This window comes from Gobius niger, assembly GCF_951799975.1.
Source record: "Gobius niger genome assembly, chromosome: 1".
NCBI classification, from domain to species: Eukaryota; Metazoa; Chordata; class Actinopteri; order Gobiiformes; family Gobiidae; genus Gobius; species Gobius niger.
This window is the reverse complement of record NC_136852.1, coordinates 40,749,122-40,767,034: the sequence shown is the minus strand read 5'-3', so window position 1 is coordinate 40,767,034 and position 17,913 is coordinate 40,749,122. Positions and strand designations below refer to the sequence as shown.

The 17,913-nt window shown below is 41.6% G+C and overlaps 1 protein-coding gene across 1 annotated transcript; it reads right to left on the bottom strand.

Annotated features, from left to right (window-relative positions):
• Positions 1 to 5,257: 5,257 nt before the first annotated feature.
• ppiaa (peptidylprolyl isomerase Aa (cyclophilin A)) lies at positions 5,258 to 13,759 on the bottom strand. The gene is made up of 4 exons (XM_079572602.1): positions 13,594 to 13,759; positions 10,198 to 10,317; positions 9,799 to 9,971; positions 5,258 to 5,562 (listed from the first exon to the last, which is right to left on the bottom strand). The coding sequence occupies exons 1-4, from the start codon at positions 13,660 to 13,662 to the stop codon at positions 5,430 to 5,432; spliced, it is 495 nt and encodes a 164-aa protein (XP_079428728.1). The 5' UTR covers positions 13,663 to 13,759; the 3' UTR covers positions 5,258 to 5,429.
• Between the last annotated feature and the right edge of the window lie 4,154 nt (positions 13,760 to 17,913).

The window sequence follows — 17,913 nt, the reverse complement described above, 5'->3', positions numbered from 1 at the left end:
AAATATTCATTTTCCTACTTTTATGTTACAGTCTAACACTATCTTTTATTTTTATAGGTCGAGGGGTTAGGGTCGTGTCCCTGCTTTTTGTTCTCCTTGTTTTATTAGTGTCCGTTTTGTATGGACTTTTCTGTTAACAAATGAAGAAAATCTACCATGAACTGAAAATGGAAATGCAAACAAAAGATTATAAATGAAACAAATGTGATTTTTTTTAGAGGTCTGGGGCTCCGGTGCCGTTGTCTTTTTGGTTTATCTATTTTATTTAAATCCTGCTAAATGATACACCACTACCACACGTCTTGCCACATTTGGCATTGTCGGCAGGATTTCAATAAAATCGATAAACCAAAAAGACAACGGCACCGGAGAGAAGTCCCGTGTGACCTGGAGTTACTGTAGAAGAATAAAGTTGACTGACCTTTGGTTTAATCTGCTCTAAACGTATGGAAGAGCTCCCTCTGGTGGCGACAAACATTATCCTCTGCTTTTTCAGGGAACTTCAACTTCATGCGTTTTAATGCGAACATTGCACTTTTAACCTCTTGACCCCGGCAGCACATTTTCTCCAGTTCAGTTTTACTCAAGTCTAAAAAAAAAAATCTCAACTGGAGGCCAATGTAGCGCCTCATTTGAAAGCTAAGACCAACAAAACTGATCAAAGATTCTTCCCTGTGTTGTCGGCGCATTGACATCCCGTAATTTTTGTCACTTTTTTGTCTTTGTTGTTTCATCACTTTTTTGTCGCCTGTTTCGTTTTATTACTATTATTTTATTACTATATTTAAGTTCTCACTTTACACTTTGTAGTAAAGATTTGTAACGGACCAAACCGAGGAATACCCAAAAGATAAACTTTTATGGAAACACAGCGCCATCTATTGAATCACTTTGAAAGGTCTTTTTTTGTACTACCTCCCACATGAAGCTGAAGCGCTTCATACTGATGAAGTAGTAACTGATGGAGTAAACGACTAAAGTGAGTGTTTGTCCTGGTTTAGACTAAAGCAGCGGAGCCAAAAGTCCTCAGGCGTCTTGTTGAACTAGCACACATCTCCAGAGACACTTTATCTTTGTTTCATGATTCCAAAAGTCATTTAAATAGTAAACAAAATATGGTTAGCTACATTAATTAATGACTAAAATGGCAGCGATTAGCTCAGTGATCGATTTGTTTTTTCAGCGCTCTCATTAGTGTGTGTTAATGAACCAAACACACAGTGTTTCTTCTCTTTAAATGCGAGTTAAACACAAATACTTGAGTAAAGTACAGATCTGAAGTACAGGACTGGATTAAAGTTGTTCTTTACGGACACCTCAGGCCTTTCAATACCTGACACGTGTCAGTCTGCTTAACCCTTAGGTCATCCTGTGGACATTTTCTACATTTTGCAAAAGATTTTTTGTTTTATTCATTTGACGAGCATTTTGTCTGTGTTGCAGCTTGAGACGTGGATTTTTGCAGAAAATGTTCTTTCGAGTCATTTTCAGAATCCAGTGTTTGTTTTTCTCTCATGTTTTTATATTTTAGATCTGCAGTTTCTATACTTTCACCACCCGTGTACAAAAATGTACACGCCTAAAAACAGCCATAAAATCTACATTTTTCAATATTTGTCCCACTTATTTTTGCATAAATCACATGCACTACTTGAAACTTTTCCAAAACTACCAAACATGTCATCATTTTCTAGATTTTAACCCTTAAAATCACAGTTTCAAAACTTCAAACTGAAAAAAATTGCTACAAAAAAACACTTGAGTGTGATTCTATTTGTCATAATAAATGTAGAGCTGAGGCTTTGTTTCCAGAGCCGTGTTTGTGTCACAGATGAAGTGAAATGGATCTGATGATATTTGATATAGTTTTTCTGTATTGGACTGGATTTATTTGAAAATGGCAGCGGCTGAAACAGCCCCATTGACTTCCATTATACATGTTTTTCTTTGATCTTCTAAAGTCGTTTAAAACTTTTTACAATGTCAACGTCTCATTTGGAAGAAAAGGAGTGAATTTGAACATTTTTACTGTATTTCATCAGACTGTTGGCACATGAATAAAGCCACAGTGTTTTCACCTATTGAATATAATGGAAATAAGGCATTTCCAATGGATTTGACCCTGAAAACTTCCATTTTTAAATCTCACTGAAATACGGCATAAAATCACTCAATCTGTGACATCAGGGTTTCATTTGGAAGAAAATGTGTGAAATTTGACATTTTTACTGTAATTTTTACTGTAATTTTACTGTTCATCAATTTCAAAGCCAGTGTTGTTTCATGTTCTACAGTTTGAGCCTAAACTCATTTAGGAGTTTTTTTGTGCAAAAATATGAATGATCAGCTGCAAGTGACCTCAACACACAACATAACCTGGACAAAGCGCTGCAGTCTGGATTTATTCTCGTGTTTCCCTCAGGTTCACAAACCTGGGCCTCGTTTTCAAAACTAACCACTGATGGAGACGCTCCCGCTGAGCTTTTTTAGATTTCTAAACTGTAAAAATCTGAACATTGAACATTATTGTCGATAAATCACTTGTTCATTTTAAAAATATTCATATATTTTAGAGAAAACACAAAGGCAAACAAATCCTGTTGTTTCCCCTCGGCCACAGCTTCAGTATCAGCTGACTGAAGATACAGGGATCTGGTACAATGTTAGACAAGTGGAACGTTCTGAAATGCAGTGAAAATGTGAAATTCAACTCCTTTTCTTCCAAATCAAATGCTGACATCACAGATACGTTTTTGTTTTTTCTGTATTGCAGTGAGATTTAAAATCTGAAGTTTTATGTCAGTAAGTCCCGTGTTCTGCCATGGCCCCATTAAACAGTGCTATGTAAACGTTTGGGCACCCTGTAAATGCTCATGATGTTCCTTTATAAATCATTGGTCTGGATAAGACATTTCAGTTAAATATATCACATGATATTTGAGAAGTGAAATAAAGTTTATATGATTTATGGAAAGTGTCCAAGAAATAGAGAAATTTAGGCATGTGCAGAGATTTAGGCACCATTGCCATTTTATTCATTTCAAAACCTTTAGCGCTAATTATTAGAACTCAAAACTGGTTTATAACCTCAGTGACCCTTGACCTCCATACACAGTTGAATCCAACCATGAGAAAGTTTATTTAAGGAGGCCAAATGTAAGTGTTTCTCCTCTTTGCATCTCCTATGAAGAGTGGCCACATGGGAGCCTCAAAACAACTCTCCCTAAGTATCCGACCAAGAAAACTCTCAGAAAAGCAGAGGCGCAGGATGGTGAGGACAGTCACAGTCGACCCACAGACCAGCTCCAAACACCTACGTCATCATCTTTCTGCAGATGGTGTCACTGTGCATCGTTCAACTGTTCACTTTACACAAGGAGATGCTGTGTGGACGAGTAATGCGGAAAAAATCATTCTCTGCACACGCCACAAATGGTGTGGCACATTTGGACACGCCAGCTTCATTTTGGAACAAGGTGCTGAGGACTGATGAAACTAAAATACTTTCTACCTACAGTAAAATGTGGTGGCGGTTCCATCATGCTGTGGGGCTGTGGGGCGAGCTAAAGTTTAAGGGTCGCATGGATTCCACTCAATATCAGCAGATTCTGGAGAACAATGTCCAGGAATCAGTGACAAAGTTGAAGTGTTGCCGGGGCTGGATCTTTTAACAACGGCCCTAAACACGGCTCAAAATCTACTAAGGCTCATGCAGAGGAACAAGTACAACGCTCTGGAACGGCCATCCCAGACCTGAATATTACTAAACATTTGTGTTATGATTTAAAGCGGGCTGTCCACGCTCAGAAACCATCAAACCTGACAGAGCTGGAGATGTTTTGTAAAGAGGAATGGTCCAAAATATCTTCCACCAGAATCCAGACTCTGATTGGAAGCTATAGAGAGCATTTAGAGGCTGTTATTTCTGCAAAAGGAGGATGCACAAAATCCATCCATCCATTTTCCTCCACTTTTCCGTTTCCAAATCACACTGCACCAGCCCCTCATGGCTCCCCCTGCAGGTGGTGGGTCCACAGAAGGACGGCCTCACCATGAACCGGGCCTGTTGGTCTCTCACAAGGGGCTTCTGAACCGCTCTTTGACCCGTCACTTAGGACCTGTTTGCCATGGGAGACCCTACCAGGAGCACAAAGCCCTCAGAAAACAGAGCTCCCAGGATCATTCGGGCGCTCAAACCCCTCCACGTCGTCAAGGTGGTGGTTCCAGGAGGAAGCACAAAACAGTACATTGTTCTTTTGTGGTGCCTAAATGCCTAATTGTTTATCATTCTTGTACATTTTTCATCAATCAAACTATTTTACTTCTCAAATATCATTGTTTGTCTCCTATGTGATATATTTAACTGAAGTTTATCCACCCATGGATTTATAAAAAGGAAAATCGTGAAACTTTACAGGGCGGCCCAAACTTCTGCACACCTCTGTATTCTAATGGGAAAATACCATTGCATTCATCTGCCGACAATAGGAACAAGGGCCAAACGCCGGAAAAAATACAGGAAAAATTTCAAATCTTACTCTTGTTCAAAATGAAATGCTGACAAAATATGGTGATGGGAAAGCAAAGAAAATTGGAAGTCATGTCTTTATAATGGTCAACGGAGCCAAGAACATTTTGACAAAGAATCGTCCACTACAGAAAAACTACAAATAGTCAAATCCATTTTGGTCCTAACTTTGACACATCCAAGGCTCTAAACACCAGCGTCGTTTATGATTTAGAAAATAGTCAAGCTCAGGTTTGGCATTCTTCAGTTTACATAATGAAACTGGCATTTAAAGGGTTCAAATGCATTAATTGTTCTAAAAACAGTGAATAATTTAAGTTGTTCCAAGAGGTAATGTAATAAAAATTCTGGCCACTTTTAAGCATATATATTTTTGTACTCTCGGGTGGTTAAAGGGTGGAAAGTTGTAAATCTCAAAGACCGAACAAATTCAGTCAAATCAATGTGTGTCAACTTGACACATGCAGGACTCCAACACCAAAGCATTATTAATATATGATTATTATTATTAATGTCATGCTTCATGTTTTAGACATCAAGTTTACATAAAACTGGAAAGAGATAAAAAATAAAAAAAATCTACAAAATTATTGAGTGTGTGGTAGTTTTGTAAAGATCTAGCTGTGTGAAAGAATTGGACAACAAGGATTATGGTCAAAACCACGAAGAAGCTTCTGAACCGTGGTTCAAAACCAAGTCATTTTAAATAAAGTCATGTCCACACACAGATCAAGGCAACGCTTCTTTGTTTTATTTAATTTTAGACTCGAACAAAAACCGTTTGGACAGAACAGAAGGAACTCAACGACGCGTCACAAATGCATCATGGTCAGAATATAAAAAGGGGCGGGGCTGGGGCATCCAATAGGAATGCAGGGTGGGGTGACGGGTAAGTGCTGCTTCAGAGCTGACCACAGTCATCGATGACCACCTTTTTGGCGGGTTTCCCAGACTGACTGCCGAGTTTCTCCATCACTTTCACCACATCAAGGCCCTCCACCACCTCGCCGAACACCACGTGCTTCTGGTCCAGCCTGCAGGGGGCACAACAGAGCAGGGTTAGTCCATCGGCTCAGGATTAAAACAAAGTCACATTCAGGGCCCACATGATCCACGCCAGAGGTTCTGCTAGACTTTTTTTGGCGGCTGGGTCACAAAATCTCAGCCATTAAAAATGTAACATAATGAACGTGGCTTATCAATAACAGCCTTTATTTAGACAGAGTTAGAGCTGATGAAAGAATGACGTGAGAAAAATGCTCAAATCCAAACAAAGTTCTGCACGAGGAGACGATGGCGAGCAGCAGGTGTCAGGCGGACGCATCTCACTCATGTGCACTTTAACTCACTGAAGAAGTCTATAACCCAACGCTGTCCAGATCTGCATCAGCCGCACAGCAAGGGCTGGGCTGTAGGACGCCCTGCTAAACTTTAACGTGGCTTCAGGTGTAATCGAGTCCCTCACCACTGAAATACAGAGGGGCCAATCGACAGCACTAAAGTCAGTCTCGAGCGATTCAACACCGACTCAGCTCTGCCACTATCAAGAGCGGCTCCGCACACGGTAACGCCGAGGCGTCTGTGCAGACCGGCCGGGGGGGGGGGGGGGGGATGGCACCTCTAAACCCAGCCACTCTTCCAGGAAGAGCCGCTGCGGCATTTGCTTTTAAAACCGGTCAAAAGCCGGCTGACGGAAACCCTGATTTCACGCTACAGGAAAACTGGAGCACCAAAGAAAACTTAACATGCAAAGAACCATATATTCCAAACTATTGAGCACACCTGAATATAAGCCAACATTTGTATTTACATATAGGCCGCAGCTGTTCCATGCAAACTGAAGCCCCATTGGCGCTGGAAATACTATACTTTTCCCTTTGTACGCAGTCAAATATTGCAAGAGACCATAGGCCTTACTTTGATTGAAATGTGTTCAGAACTTCGATTATAATATTCAGACATGCACGACACGCTTGTTCAGTGAAGCAATGATTTTAACCCGGTATCCAACTTACCATTTTTAAGGAAAATTTTAGAAAAACTTTTACCCAACTTAGTGATTTTGTAAATGCACATAATGTCAATGAAAAATTCCAGTCTGGCTTGAGGGTAAACCACAGCAACGAGACCGTCCTTTTAAAAAATTAAACGATTTTAGATTAAATTATGACTCACAGAAGGTCACAGTGTTGGTTCTCCTGGATCTGAGCGCTGCCTTTGATACAGTCGACCACACTATTCTTTTAACTTGTTTAAAGCACATCGGCCTCTCCGGTGCTGTACACAAATGGTTTACTTCCTCCCTCACAGACAGGACGTTCATGGTAAGTGTGGATACTTGCTCCTCTAAGGTGCATAAAATCACATGTGGTGTGCCCCAGGGTTCGATTTTAGGCCCAGTGCTTTTTAATCTGTATATGCTCCTCTTGGTGATGTCATCAGGAGACATGGAGTCAACTCTCACAGTTATGCTGATGATACACAGTTATACATCTCCATGTCTCCTGATGACACCAGGCCAATAGATGCGCTTTTTAACTGCATTTTAGATCAAATCCTGGATGGCAGAAAACTTTCTCCAGCTTAACCAGGACAAAACTGAAGTGTTAATCATCAGCCCTGAGAGAGACTTTTACCCAAACTACAGTCACTCTATGAATCCTTCCTCACAGGTGAAGAACCTGGGCGTGATCTTTGACTCTGAGTTGGCGTTTATTCCACACATTAAGAATATCACAAAGATAGGTTTTTACCATCTAAAGAACATAGCCAGAGTCGCCCCATTCTCTCTCGGGCCAACACGGAGACGCTCATGCATGCTTTTATCACCAGTCGTATCCACTACTGTAATGCCCTGCTTTCTGGTCTTCCCAAAAAGAGGATCTCAGGTTTACAACTTTTACAAACTTCAGCAGCTCTTTTTCATACCGTGATAAATGTTTGGCCACATCGCCCTGCCCTGCTGTGCAGACCTTGTTTTTGGTACTCAGTCCAGCACGCCATTTAGGATTTTGGGACGTGCGAGTCTTCCCTTTTCACATAAAGTAGACTTTTGCAAATGCAGCGTGATGTTTATGAACAACGAGAAGGGAAGGGGGAGACTGAAAGGAGACACTGACAGCCTGTGCTGCTTTGGCTCGAGCGCACAACCTGCCCCACACCGCGCACACGTCTCCGGACTAGGGATGTCACGGTTACCGGTGTAGCGGTAAACCCCGGTAAAAATGTTGACAATAATAATTAGTCTTGTTTTTGAAAAAATATTTTACCGCGGTGGATTACGGTGCCCGCGGTTTAAGCAAAGTGAGCCTCATGAGGCGCCGTCTCCTCTGCTGAAGCTGCCGCGCAGGCGCCTCTGGAGCTACAACCAAAACAAAACTTTCTCGAAGCTGGAATCATGTCCGACACGACAGAGAGCAGGATCTATCAGCCTCAGAGACAGAGCCTGAAGTCTGGACATGTTTTGGGTATTTTAAGAAGCTGAAGGACAGTTGATAGACAGTTTTCCTGTTTTCGGAACGTGCAGGAAAAAGTGTCTCTAAAGAGGCAGCAAAACTTCGAACCTCTGACTCTCCTGTGTGACCGTCTCCACAGCTCTATAGCAGTAAGCTAACGTTAGCGCTTTAGCTGAAATGCTGATGTGGGACTTTGGGTTGAGGGAGAATGTAACAAGTCGCCCCATAGTGCGGCTGCAGCGCCAGCATAAGCCGTGTCCGGATACCTCCGCACAACGGCACAATGCGTTACGGGGCTCCCAGTGGCAGATTGCAATAGATTCACTCTCGCCGCAGTTTTATGAATGTAATAATGATGGCATTTTCCCAAATCTGCAAAGCAAAAGCTCACTGGAAGGACAACAACAGTTTTCCTGATATAGACGGTTTATCTCGTTTCTGACGCTATAAAGGGGCACTTAGCATCTTGGAGAACATCGTGGCCAAGCGCAAGAGCTCCACCGCCGTGGTCATCGTCTACGGATTTCCCATCAACCAGTGCTCCTCCTGTGACCAAAACAGTGAAGATGGCGGCCGCGACACAACCATCTTTCACCAAAGAAAAAATAAATAAATAAAAAGAGTGGTGCGCACTGAATGGGTGCTGCTGCCGGATGCTCTCTCATCGAATGCAATTTCTCCATCTGTGAGATCAATAAAGTATCATCTTATCTCATCTTAAGCGTTGTCTTCATCGTGCTCCTTTTCAATCATGTATATAAAAAAATAAAATGTGAAAACATGTAACTAACATGACTAAAATAAATAAATAAATAAATAAATAGTACATGTAACACCCTCGAAACGATCAACACCACATCGTTATAGTTCCTTTACTTTGATGTGAAAAGGCTTTGTCTGTATTTTTTTATGTAACAAGCACTGTTAAACTTTTAACTTTTTCAGTTTGTGCAGGACTATCAATGCTTTCTGAACATATTAAAACACATTTAAAAAAATACCGCGATAATACCGAAAACCGTGATAATTTTGGTCACAATAACTGAGGTAAAATTTTCATACGGTGACAGCCCTAGTCCAGACCCAGGTGCATCGTTGTACACAAGGTTCAAAATAAATAAAATACGGTGGAACAGATGTCGTTTATTTGCCGTCCCTGCTCTTGACAAAATTAGTATTAGTAAAAGTAGTAAAAGTATCTAAAGCAGAAACAAAAACAAAAATCAATACCAGTAGAACCTGAACTTGTGATACCAGACTGACATCTAAAGCAGCACCAAGTAACTTGTTTACCTTATATCCTTTTCGTAGTACAAGTGTTAATGGGGTGAATTGGGTGAATTGGGGGGGGGGGGGGGGGGGGTCTTTAATCTCCCCGGTGTCTCTGGGCAGAAAACCACAATTGCAACTTAGCTGCCTCCGGGTCAGAACCACCAATACACACTAATGGAATCTTGAAGCAGCAGCTAACGTAACAAAACTAGCGCCACTTAAACCGTATTTACAGCCAGGTTTGACTGAAAAATGATCTCTATTGTGAAATTGGATGTATAATATCCCTCTCGCCCTTTGTCTTTTCTGTCAGCGTAGTGTTTACTCAGACAATGAGTTAACGCAACATGCTACGACCCCTGTAGTTGCGCTTATGGCCTCTAGGGGCATGAGTTACTTAGGTCCCTGTAAGGGCTGGATACCGTTCAAGCAGTACTGACAGTTGACCTCATCCCGTGACAAAGGAATAAAGCCCAGATCAGGACATAAGAGCCATAATTGTAGGAATTAGGGTGTGGCCTGTGATGCAGAGGGGGAGCGTACCATTTGGTCATCTCGGTGCAGATAAAGAATTGCGAGCCGTTGGTGTTGGGGCCGGCGTTGGCCATGGACAGGATTCCGGGGCCGGTGTGCTTCAGGGTGAAGTTCTCGTCGGCAAACTTGGTTCCGTAGATGGACTTTCCTCCGGTTCCGTTGTGGTTTGTGAAGTCTCCGCCCTGAAACGGGAAACCGTCACTGACTGACTCGTAAAAATGTTCAGAAGAACATAATGACCTGATGAATAATAAAGTGACCGATTGGCTCTTTGACTTTTGTTACTTATTTTAGCAGGTTTTATAGGAAGGAAACTTCGTCACACGGGGCAGTGAAAGCATTTAGTTTAGACTCATTTTAAAACGCTCATCTCCTGAATCTCAGAAAGCCATATGAAGAGGCAGGTACCTGGCACATGAAGCCGGGGATGATGCGGTGGAAGGAGGAGCCTTTGTAGCCGAAGCCCTTCTCGCCGGTGCACAGGGCGCGGAAGTTCTCAGCCGTCTTTGGAACCACGTCGGGGCGCAGCTGCAGACACAAGAACCGTCAGTTTATAACAGATTCAAAGAGGGGAGCAGGCACACATACGGTCAAGATCACAAGTAGAGCTGCATGATATTTGTGGAACAAAAACAAGTGCGAAAGATGGCAATACTTGACAGAAGCAAACCATTAAAACAAGACAAACACTAAAATAGCCACAAGACCAGGCTGAAATGGAACTAAAGTTTAACTATTGTCTTGGCAGTAATCTTCATCACTAAACTCATCTGACTGAAAAGCATTTTGTTCCCAACTCTGCCAAGATAATCATAATAGACAATATATAGCTGTACTGTGCAACTGTTTGCCTCAGCTCCTTTAATCAGGGATTCCGCAGTGCATTATCAAGCATCAAGTCATTAAATGAACTTGGAAAAAAAAACCTTAAATGTCATTCAAACAGGCATTAAAACAAAACTGCAAAATTGTGACACCCACATTTTCATTGTAGAATTTCATTTAAAGAAAAAAAAAAAGGTTTTAAAGTTGTCCAGCTGCAGCTTTGGGTAACATTAACCACATTTTTGCTCAAAAGTCTAGTTTTCTGTCCAGTTATCTTTCCTTGATGTTTGCAAATCCTAAGAAATTAAATTTGCTTTTTTTTTCTTGTTTGTGGCATAATAGACTATTGACATTAAAAATATGACTTCCCTCTGCCTTGATTACCCTGATTAATGTTTTATAATAATCTTGTATCAGCTGGCTGTACTCTGGAGTACACACTGGCTAAGCTAAACATTAAATTGAACTTTAAACCCTACGATTGCTGTGCCAAAAACATCTGTCATAAATGTATTACTATAAAAACCACAGTTCTGCAGGTTTAATCTGCTGGGACATTTTTTAAATATCAACCACCACTTGGAGTAAGAAATCAGCGTCAGTAAACACTTAAGCGCAGCGATGGCTCATACAATAATCCTGTAACTACAGTCAGTCCGACTGAGCCAGGCCCGGAGGCGACTGACAGGTGCAGAGGTGCAGCAAACCTGAACCACAGCCAAACCGCGGAGCGGAGGCGGTGCCAAACATCAACCACATGAATCAACCACAATTCAACCCTGCAGGGCACACAAACTGTTACGAGGCCGTGTACAGGGGGATGTGTCACCTCATGGAGTACAATTTCAATTAAAATAAATTAAAACAGGCCGAGGTCAAGACGCAGAGTCACTGCAGCATCGAACTCCTCCTGAATACTTGATGTCACAGGTGATTCACTGGTCCATTATTGATCAGTTTGGCCCATTCCACAAAGTCTCATCTCGACTAAAGGGAAGCTGGTGAGCAGAGTCAAGACCAATGAAATGGTTATTTTACTACAAAGGTAATCGGTTAAAAGGGGTTTTAAGTAGGAAGTCCCAATATCATGAACTTTGACCTTTGTTACACCTTTAATTGTGCGTTACCCCATCAAACTTTCAGAGAACATTAGTAATAGGGACGCAGTGGATGAAAGTTGGGGTCCCTCGCACATACAGAGTCAGCTTGGGCTCTAGAATGTTCCACCTGTGCAATTTCTAATAATAACTAAACAACCTGCAACACAAGGACCACAACACTGGAACGCAACAAATTAGGGACATAACTGGCGCGTGGTCGATGTGTCGGTGCGGGACCAGCCTGGGGAACAACGCCCTCCGCGGCACAAAATGGCTGGACCCGTCCCGTCCCTGCCGTTCTCCGAAGACAAACTTTACCACGAACCACAAACACGCGGGGGGTTAAACTTTATTCAGCTCAGCTTCTCCGCGGCTCACATTTGCTCAGGTATATCTATAGAGTTAGGGGACTTTACAGAGCTTTGTTTAAGCTCGCGGGTCACGAGAATTGTCACTGCAGCGACGGGGGAACGTTGGCCATTTTAGCTCGTTTTGTCCCGTTTTATCCAAGTCACGAACGAGCACGCCCGTCGTATTTCACATGTGCGGCTTCGAAGACTGAATATTCGTGGTTGGATCGAGAAGCAGTAGCGGTGCTTCCCCCCCGGTGGAGGGTCTGTAATGGCGGCCGGCGGAGGGGACGCTACATCCGCATGCTAGCGTCACCGAGAGCCCCCTCCTCCTGAACCACTGCGGCCCCAAACACGAAGAACTTTCCAGACTTTCAGGCCACTTCCCAGGCCGAAACACAGCTTTAGAAAAAGCACATTTCAGATACTTTTTTTTATTCATTTATTTTTTTTAAGCGGACGGTATCGAACAAATGGTCAAATGCGGACAGTTTAATTTCACGAACAGCACAAAAGGTTTAGCAGCAGTGTTTTAGATATTTACAAGTATTAGCCTAAGCGGCGAGTATCAAATAAAGTTATATTTGACGGCACAGGAAACTGGATAAATCATTTACACGGTCTAAAAATGGAACGGGGGCGAATTTTGTTGCAACAGCGTTAAATGTGGGCCTCCGGTAATGAAAACACCTTTAGGAAATGCAACAGATATCGTATAAAAATAAAAAAGATGAGAGGATGTACGTAGTGACACCAACTGTCAAATTAAAGATGAGCCATTAAAGATTAAGAGTAAAAAAAACAGTAGTTGCGGGAACTAAACGACTTCGAAGTAAACACGGCAAAACTAGCACTCCAGCAAAATGGAGCATTGTGTCTGGACCATGGCCCACGAGATAACGGCACTAAACGGACAAACGCGGCACCGGAGTGATAGCACGAGGGGGGAGGAGGGAAGGCCCGTGTGCGAACGTTAACCCTGGACTTATGCAAGAGATAAAGCAATACAAAGCACCACGATTATTGGATTGAATGTGGTAATGCGGGGAACAATGGGAACGGTTAGCGGTGCGTGAATGAATGGGAACCTCCGTCAAAAACGGCTAAAAATAGGCACGGGGACCGCGCTCTGGCACGAAGTCTGATTTATTCAAACGAAAGAATCATTGCGGGGATAAGATTAAAGCAACAGATGTATCAAAAGGAAACATACGCTTAAACTACTGAAGGGAGCGGGCCTGCGCTGCGATGACGTAATGGCTCGTTATTTAACAGAGGGTTGCAGCGTGGAGCACGTGCGCGACCACTGCGCCTGTGCCGCAGACAGTTAAGAAAAAAAAAAAAGCACTACTAATGCTACACGGAAGCCGCCTTCCCGAGGCCGTTCGGCGTTGGACTCAGCCCGCTCTCCGCTGCCAGTGCAGGGGACCGGCGACTCGGAGCGTGCGGAGACCGGAGAGTCGCCCCGTTAAGAGCGGTGTCGCCGCGCTGCAGACGCACGCGTTTGAATGAAAGGGCCGGGGGTTTACCTCCATCACGACGCGCCCGATGGGGGCTCCGCCGGCGCTGACGTCGAAGAAGACTCTGGGGCGGGCCATTTCTGCGGTGTTTTGTTGAAAGGAGCTGGAGCGGAGAGTTTCCCGGCGGCTGAAGCGAAGCGGAGGGCCACGACAAACCGAAAAAGATGGAGGAGCGTGGATAAATTTTATATAAGGACCCGGGGGGCGGATTTACGCTCGGGGGGAGCCAATCGGAAGCGGAGATGTGGTTAATCAGAGGGCGGTGTAGCCAATCAGCGGGGCGGGTCGCTCCGTCCGTGTGGATGGCGCGCTGTGATTGGAGCGAAGGCGTTAACGGTGCGTTTGGTTTTGACGCCGGACTGAAGTTTATCCCGAAGGAGAAAAGAGCAGCACTTAATGCCCTTTTATCGCCACAAACGAAGAAAAAAATAATTAATCTTTGCGTTTTTCATAATTTCTTAGGATTTTCTTAGGATTTTCTTATGTTTTCATCAAACAAAAGAACGAGAATTGAACAATATGGAAAACTTTTGAGCGTAATCACTTTAAGCCAAAATTGCAACTGAACATGTTTTAGACCAAAATGTTGGTATTTTCGACGACTCACACATTTTTCAACAATTTAGATTAAATACATCCAATTTAATGCTTTTTAATAAGATAAGATAATCCTTTATTGATCTCACAACGGAGAAATTCACTTGTTACAATCGGCTCAATAAGATCACTCAGAGCGGACATGTGCGAACAGTTCAATAGTAGAAAACGAGGTATCTCATGTCAATAAGTAAAGTGCACATCTTAGGGGGCGGAGTTATAACAATAAGGGAATAATAATGAATAGGCTAATAAATTAAAAAAATGACATTTAACCTCTTAACTCCCATCTGAACCGAGCACATTTTCTCCAGTTTGGCTTTACCCCGGTCCAAAAGCTTCTGGAAAAAAAGGTGTGAAAAAGCAACAAAACTGAGACGAAAACAATGATGGAAATGTGACAAAAAAGTGACGGAAAATGTCACGAGAAATTAACAAAAAATGGACAAAAAATGACAAAAATTTGATGAAAAATCAACGAAAAAATGACCAAAAAAATGACAAAATGTGACAAAAAATGACAAAAAAATTGACAAAAATGTGACGAAAAATCTCACGAGAAATTAACAAAAAATGGACAAAAAATGTCAAAAATGTGATAAAAAATAGACGAAAAAATGACAAAAAAATGACAAAATGTGACAAAAAATTACAAAAAAATTGACAAAAATGTGACAAAAAAATTTAAAAAAAAGAAAGAAAAAAAGACAAAAAAAAAAGACAAAAATGTGAGGAAAAAATTACAAAATAATGACAAAAAAAGTTACAACAATGAGTTGAATACCGAACAAAAAAATGATGGAAAAAAGGAAAAAGATCCTCTCGGTTCAGGCGGGAGTTAAGAGGTTAAGGCCTTGATTTTGGAAAAAAAAAAAAAATTAAATTTGAATTGATCACGTCTGTCCCTCCATGTCCCACTGTCTCCACTGTTTCAGGTGGTCAGTGTCGGGAAACTAAACTCACTCCCGGTGTGACGCAGATGAGTGAGTGCGCGCGCCACGGGTGACTGACAGCGGCGCGGGCCAATGACAGCAGCGCGGGCTTTGGAGGAGGAGGAGGGAGGGAGGGGGGGGAGTGTCCCGCAGTGGAAGCGCGGGCACGAGAATGGGGCGCGCGGTCACGAGGCCAGGGCGCGGTCCGTGCGCGTGCGTGCGCTGCAGAGGAAAAGTTTGAGCTGAGGAGGAGGAGGAGGAGGAACCAGAGGGACCCGGATAGACTGACCACCTGAAGCAGTGGAGGAGGTGGGACATGGAGGGACAGACGTGTTTTATATGGACATGTCCAGAGCCGTGGGAAGATGTTATAGTCAGGGGGCGCTGAGGGACAAAATGTACCCCCAAAATACTTTTTTCTGTGCATAAATCCTATTTATTAACCTCTTAACTCCCGCCTGAACTGAGAGCATTTTCTCCAGTTCAGCTTTACCCAAATCCTGTAGGCCAGTGTAACGCCTCATTTGAAAGATCTACAAAACTAAATTGATCTTTTTCCTCACGTCAGATTTTTTTTCAGCACTTTTTTTGTTGGGCAGTCATCTCATTTTTGTCAAATTTTCGAGACTTTTTTTCACTTTTTCGTCAAATTATTCGCATTTTTTTTGTCAAATTCTTAGCACTTTTTCGTCCATTTTTTCTCAATTTTTCGTCCATTTTTTTTCACTTTTTTGTCAATTTTTTGTCAATTTTTGTCATTTTTTTCTACATTTGTTGTCACTTTTTCGACAAATTATTCACATTTTTTTGTCAAATTATTCACATTTTTTTGTCAACTTCTTATAACTTTTTTTGTTGGGCAGTCATCTCATTTTTGTCAAATTTTCGTGACTTTTTGGGACAATTATTCGCAATTTTTTGTAACATTTTTGTCCATTTTTTGTAAATTTTTTGTCACTTTTTCGTCAAATTATTCGCATTGTTTTTGTCAATTTCTTATCACTTTTTCCACCATTTTTTGTCACTTTTTCGTCAAATTATTCGCATTGTTTTTGTCAATTTCTTATCACTTTTTCCACCATTTTTAGTCAAATTTTTCTCACTTTTTTGTAAATGTTTTGTCCATTTTTGTCATTTTTTGGAAATTTTTCGTCACTTTTTTGTCACATTTCCATCATTTGTTTTCGTCTCAGTTTTGTTGCTATTTTCACACCTTTTTTCCAGAGGCTTTTGGATTGGGGTAAAGCTGGAGAAAATGTGCTCGGTCCAGGTGGGAGTTAAGGGGTTAATATTGCCTGCAGTTCACAAACTATCCACCAGGGGGTGCTGCGGCGCCCTCAGCACCCTGGGTTCCCACGGCCTTGGACATGTCCCCCCCTGTATTTTCTCCAGTTTGGCTTTATCCAAATCTAAGAGCTTCTTGAAAAATAGCAACAAAAAAGCCACAAAGCAGCAACAGAAAAGTGACAATGAAGGCAAGAAAAATGTGGGAAAAAATGTGATGAAAACAGAATAGATAAAGCAATAAAAAAAAAAAGTGACAATGCAAGGAAAAAGATCTGTTTAAATGAGTTTTGTAGCTCTTAGATTTGGAATGAGTTGCACTGGCCTATAGGCTGTACATTTGTAAACTGGAGAAAATGTGCTCGGCTCAGGTGGAGGTAAAGAGGTTAAATATCATAAAGAAGCATTAAATTGGATTCAAACCGCGGCATCGAATCTAAATTTGTTGGAAAATGGTGACAGTTGGACCGCATGGGTTCATGGAAAATGGTGACCACGCTCTCACTGAAAAGTTTTCATTTTGTTAAATTCTCGTTGTTATGTTTGAAGAAATGATGAAATATGCACCGATTTTTTGTAGATTTTTTTTTCCTGCGGTTGTGGCATTAAAATAGAGTATCTGGGCAATAAAATGGCTTTAAGGGGAGACACTACAGGCAAAACTCAATTTTTTCAGTTTTCAGGTTTTGGGTCAAATTGGTCTCTGAACATATAAGCTTTCACCCGGAAACAGAAAATATGCCTAATCTTCACAATAACATGTTTAAATATTGCGCTGATTCAATGTTCCCCCATAGACTTATATGGGAGAATGCAATTTCAAGGGCCTTTTTCTCAAAACACATTTTTCTGTCATTGTGGCGACACTATGTCCACGTCAGTCGGACCTAGAGACTTCACATTTTCCAGCCTTGGACTGAACAATATTTGGAAGATTTTTTCAGAGAGATTTTTTATTATCTAATCCCTTAAGCCCCATTTATTGAGTTTTGAATGTCAAAAAATAAGGCGAAAATTTCATTTTTATACATTTTTCCACTAAAAAACAGCTTATTTTAAAACTAAACAAGAAATCCTAAATCCCCTCTGAAAAAGTCTTGGTAACTCATTCATCAATAAAATGAAAACATAAGTTTGAATGTAGCTCTATCCATTATTCAGATTTCGTCGCCGAAAAGATGTGAAATTTGGGGCATTTTTAGGCATGAAACACCTTGTTCTTATATGAAAAGATAAAATGACAGAAAACTTGCCATGTATTTTTTTCTCACATTTATGCCAGTGATCTACAGCAACAGTTTCAAATTGATATCTGTAAATATACATTTTTTCCCTATTCGCCTGCAGTGTCTCGCCTTAAATAGTGTTGAATTTGGCTTCTGGCAGATAAACCCTGATTATTATATTCTCTTCTGCTTTGTCTGATTTTCTTTTTGTCGCGTTTCGATAAAATGGACAAAATAAATCCTGATACTGTTTATTTTTTGTGTCTTACTTTAGGTTGTGGACACAGAGG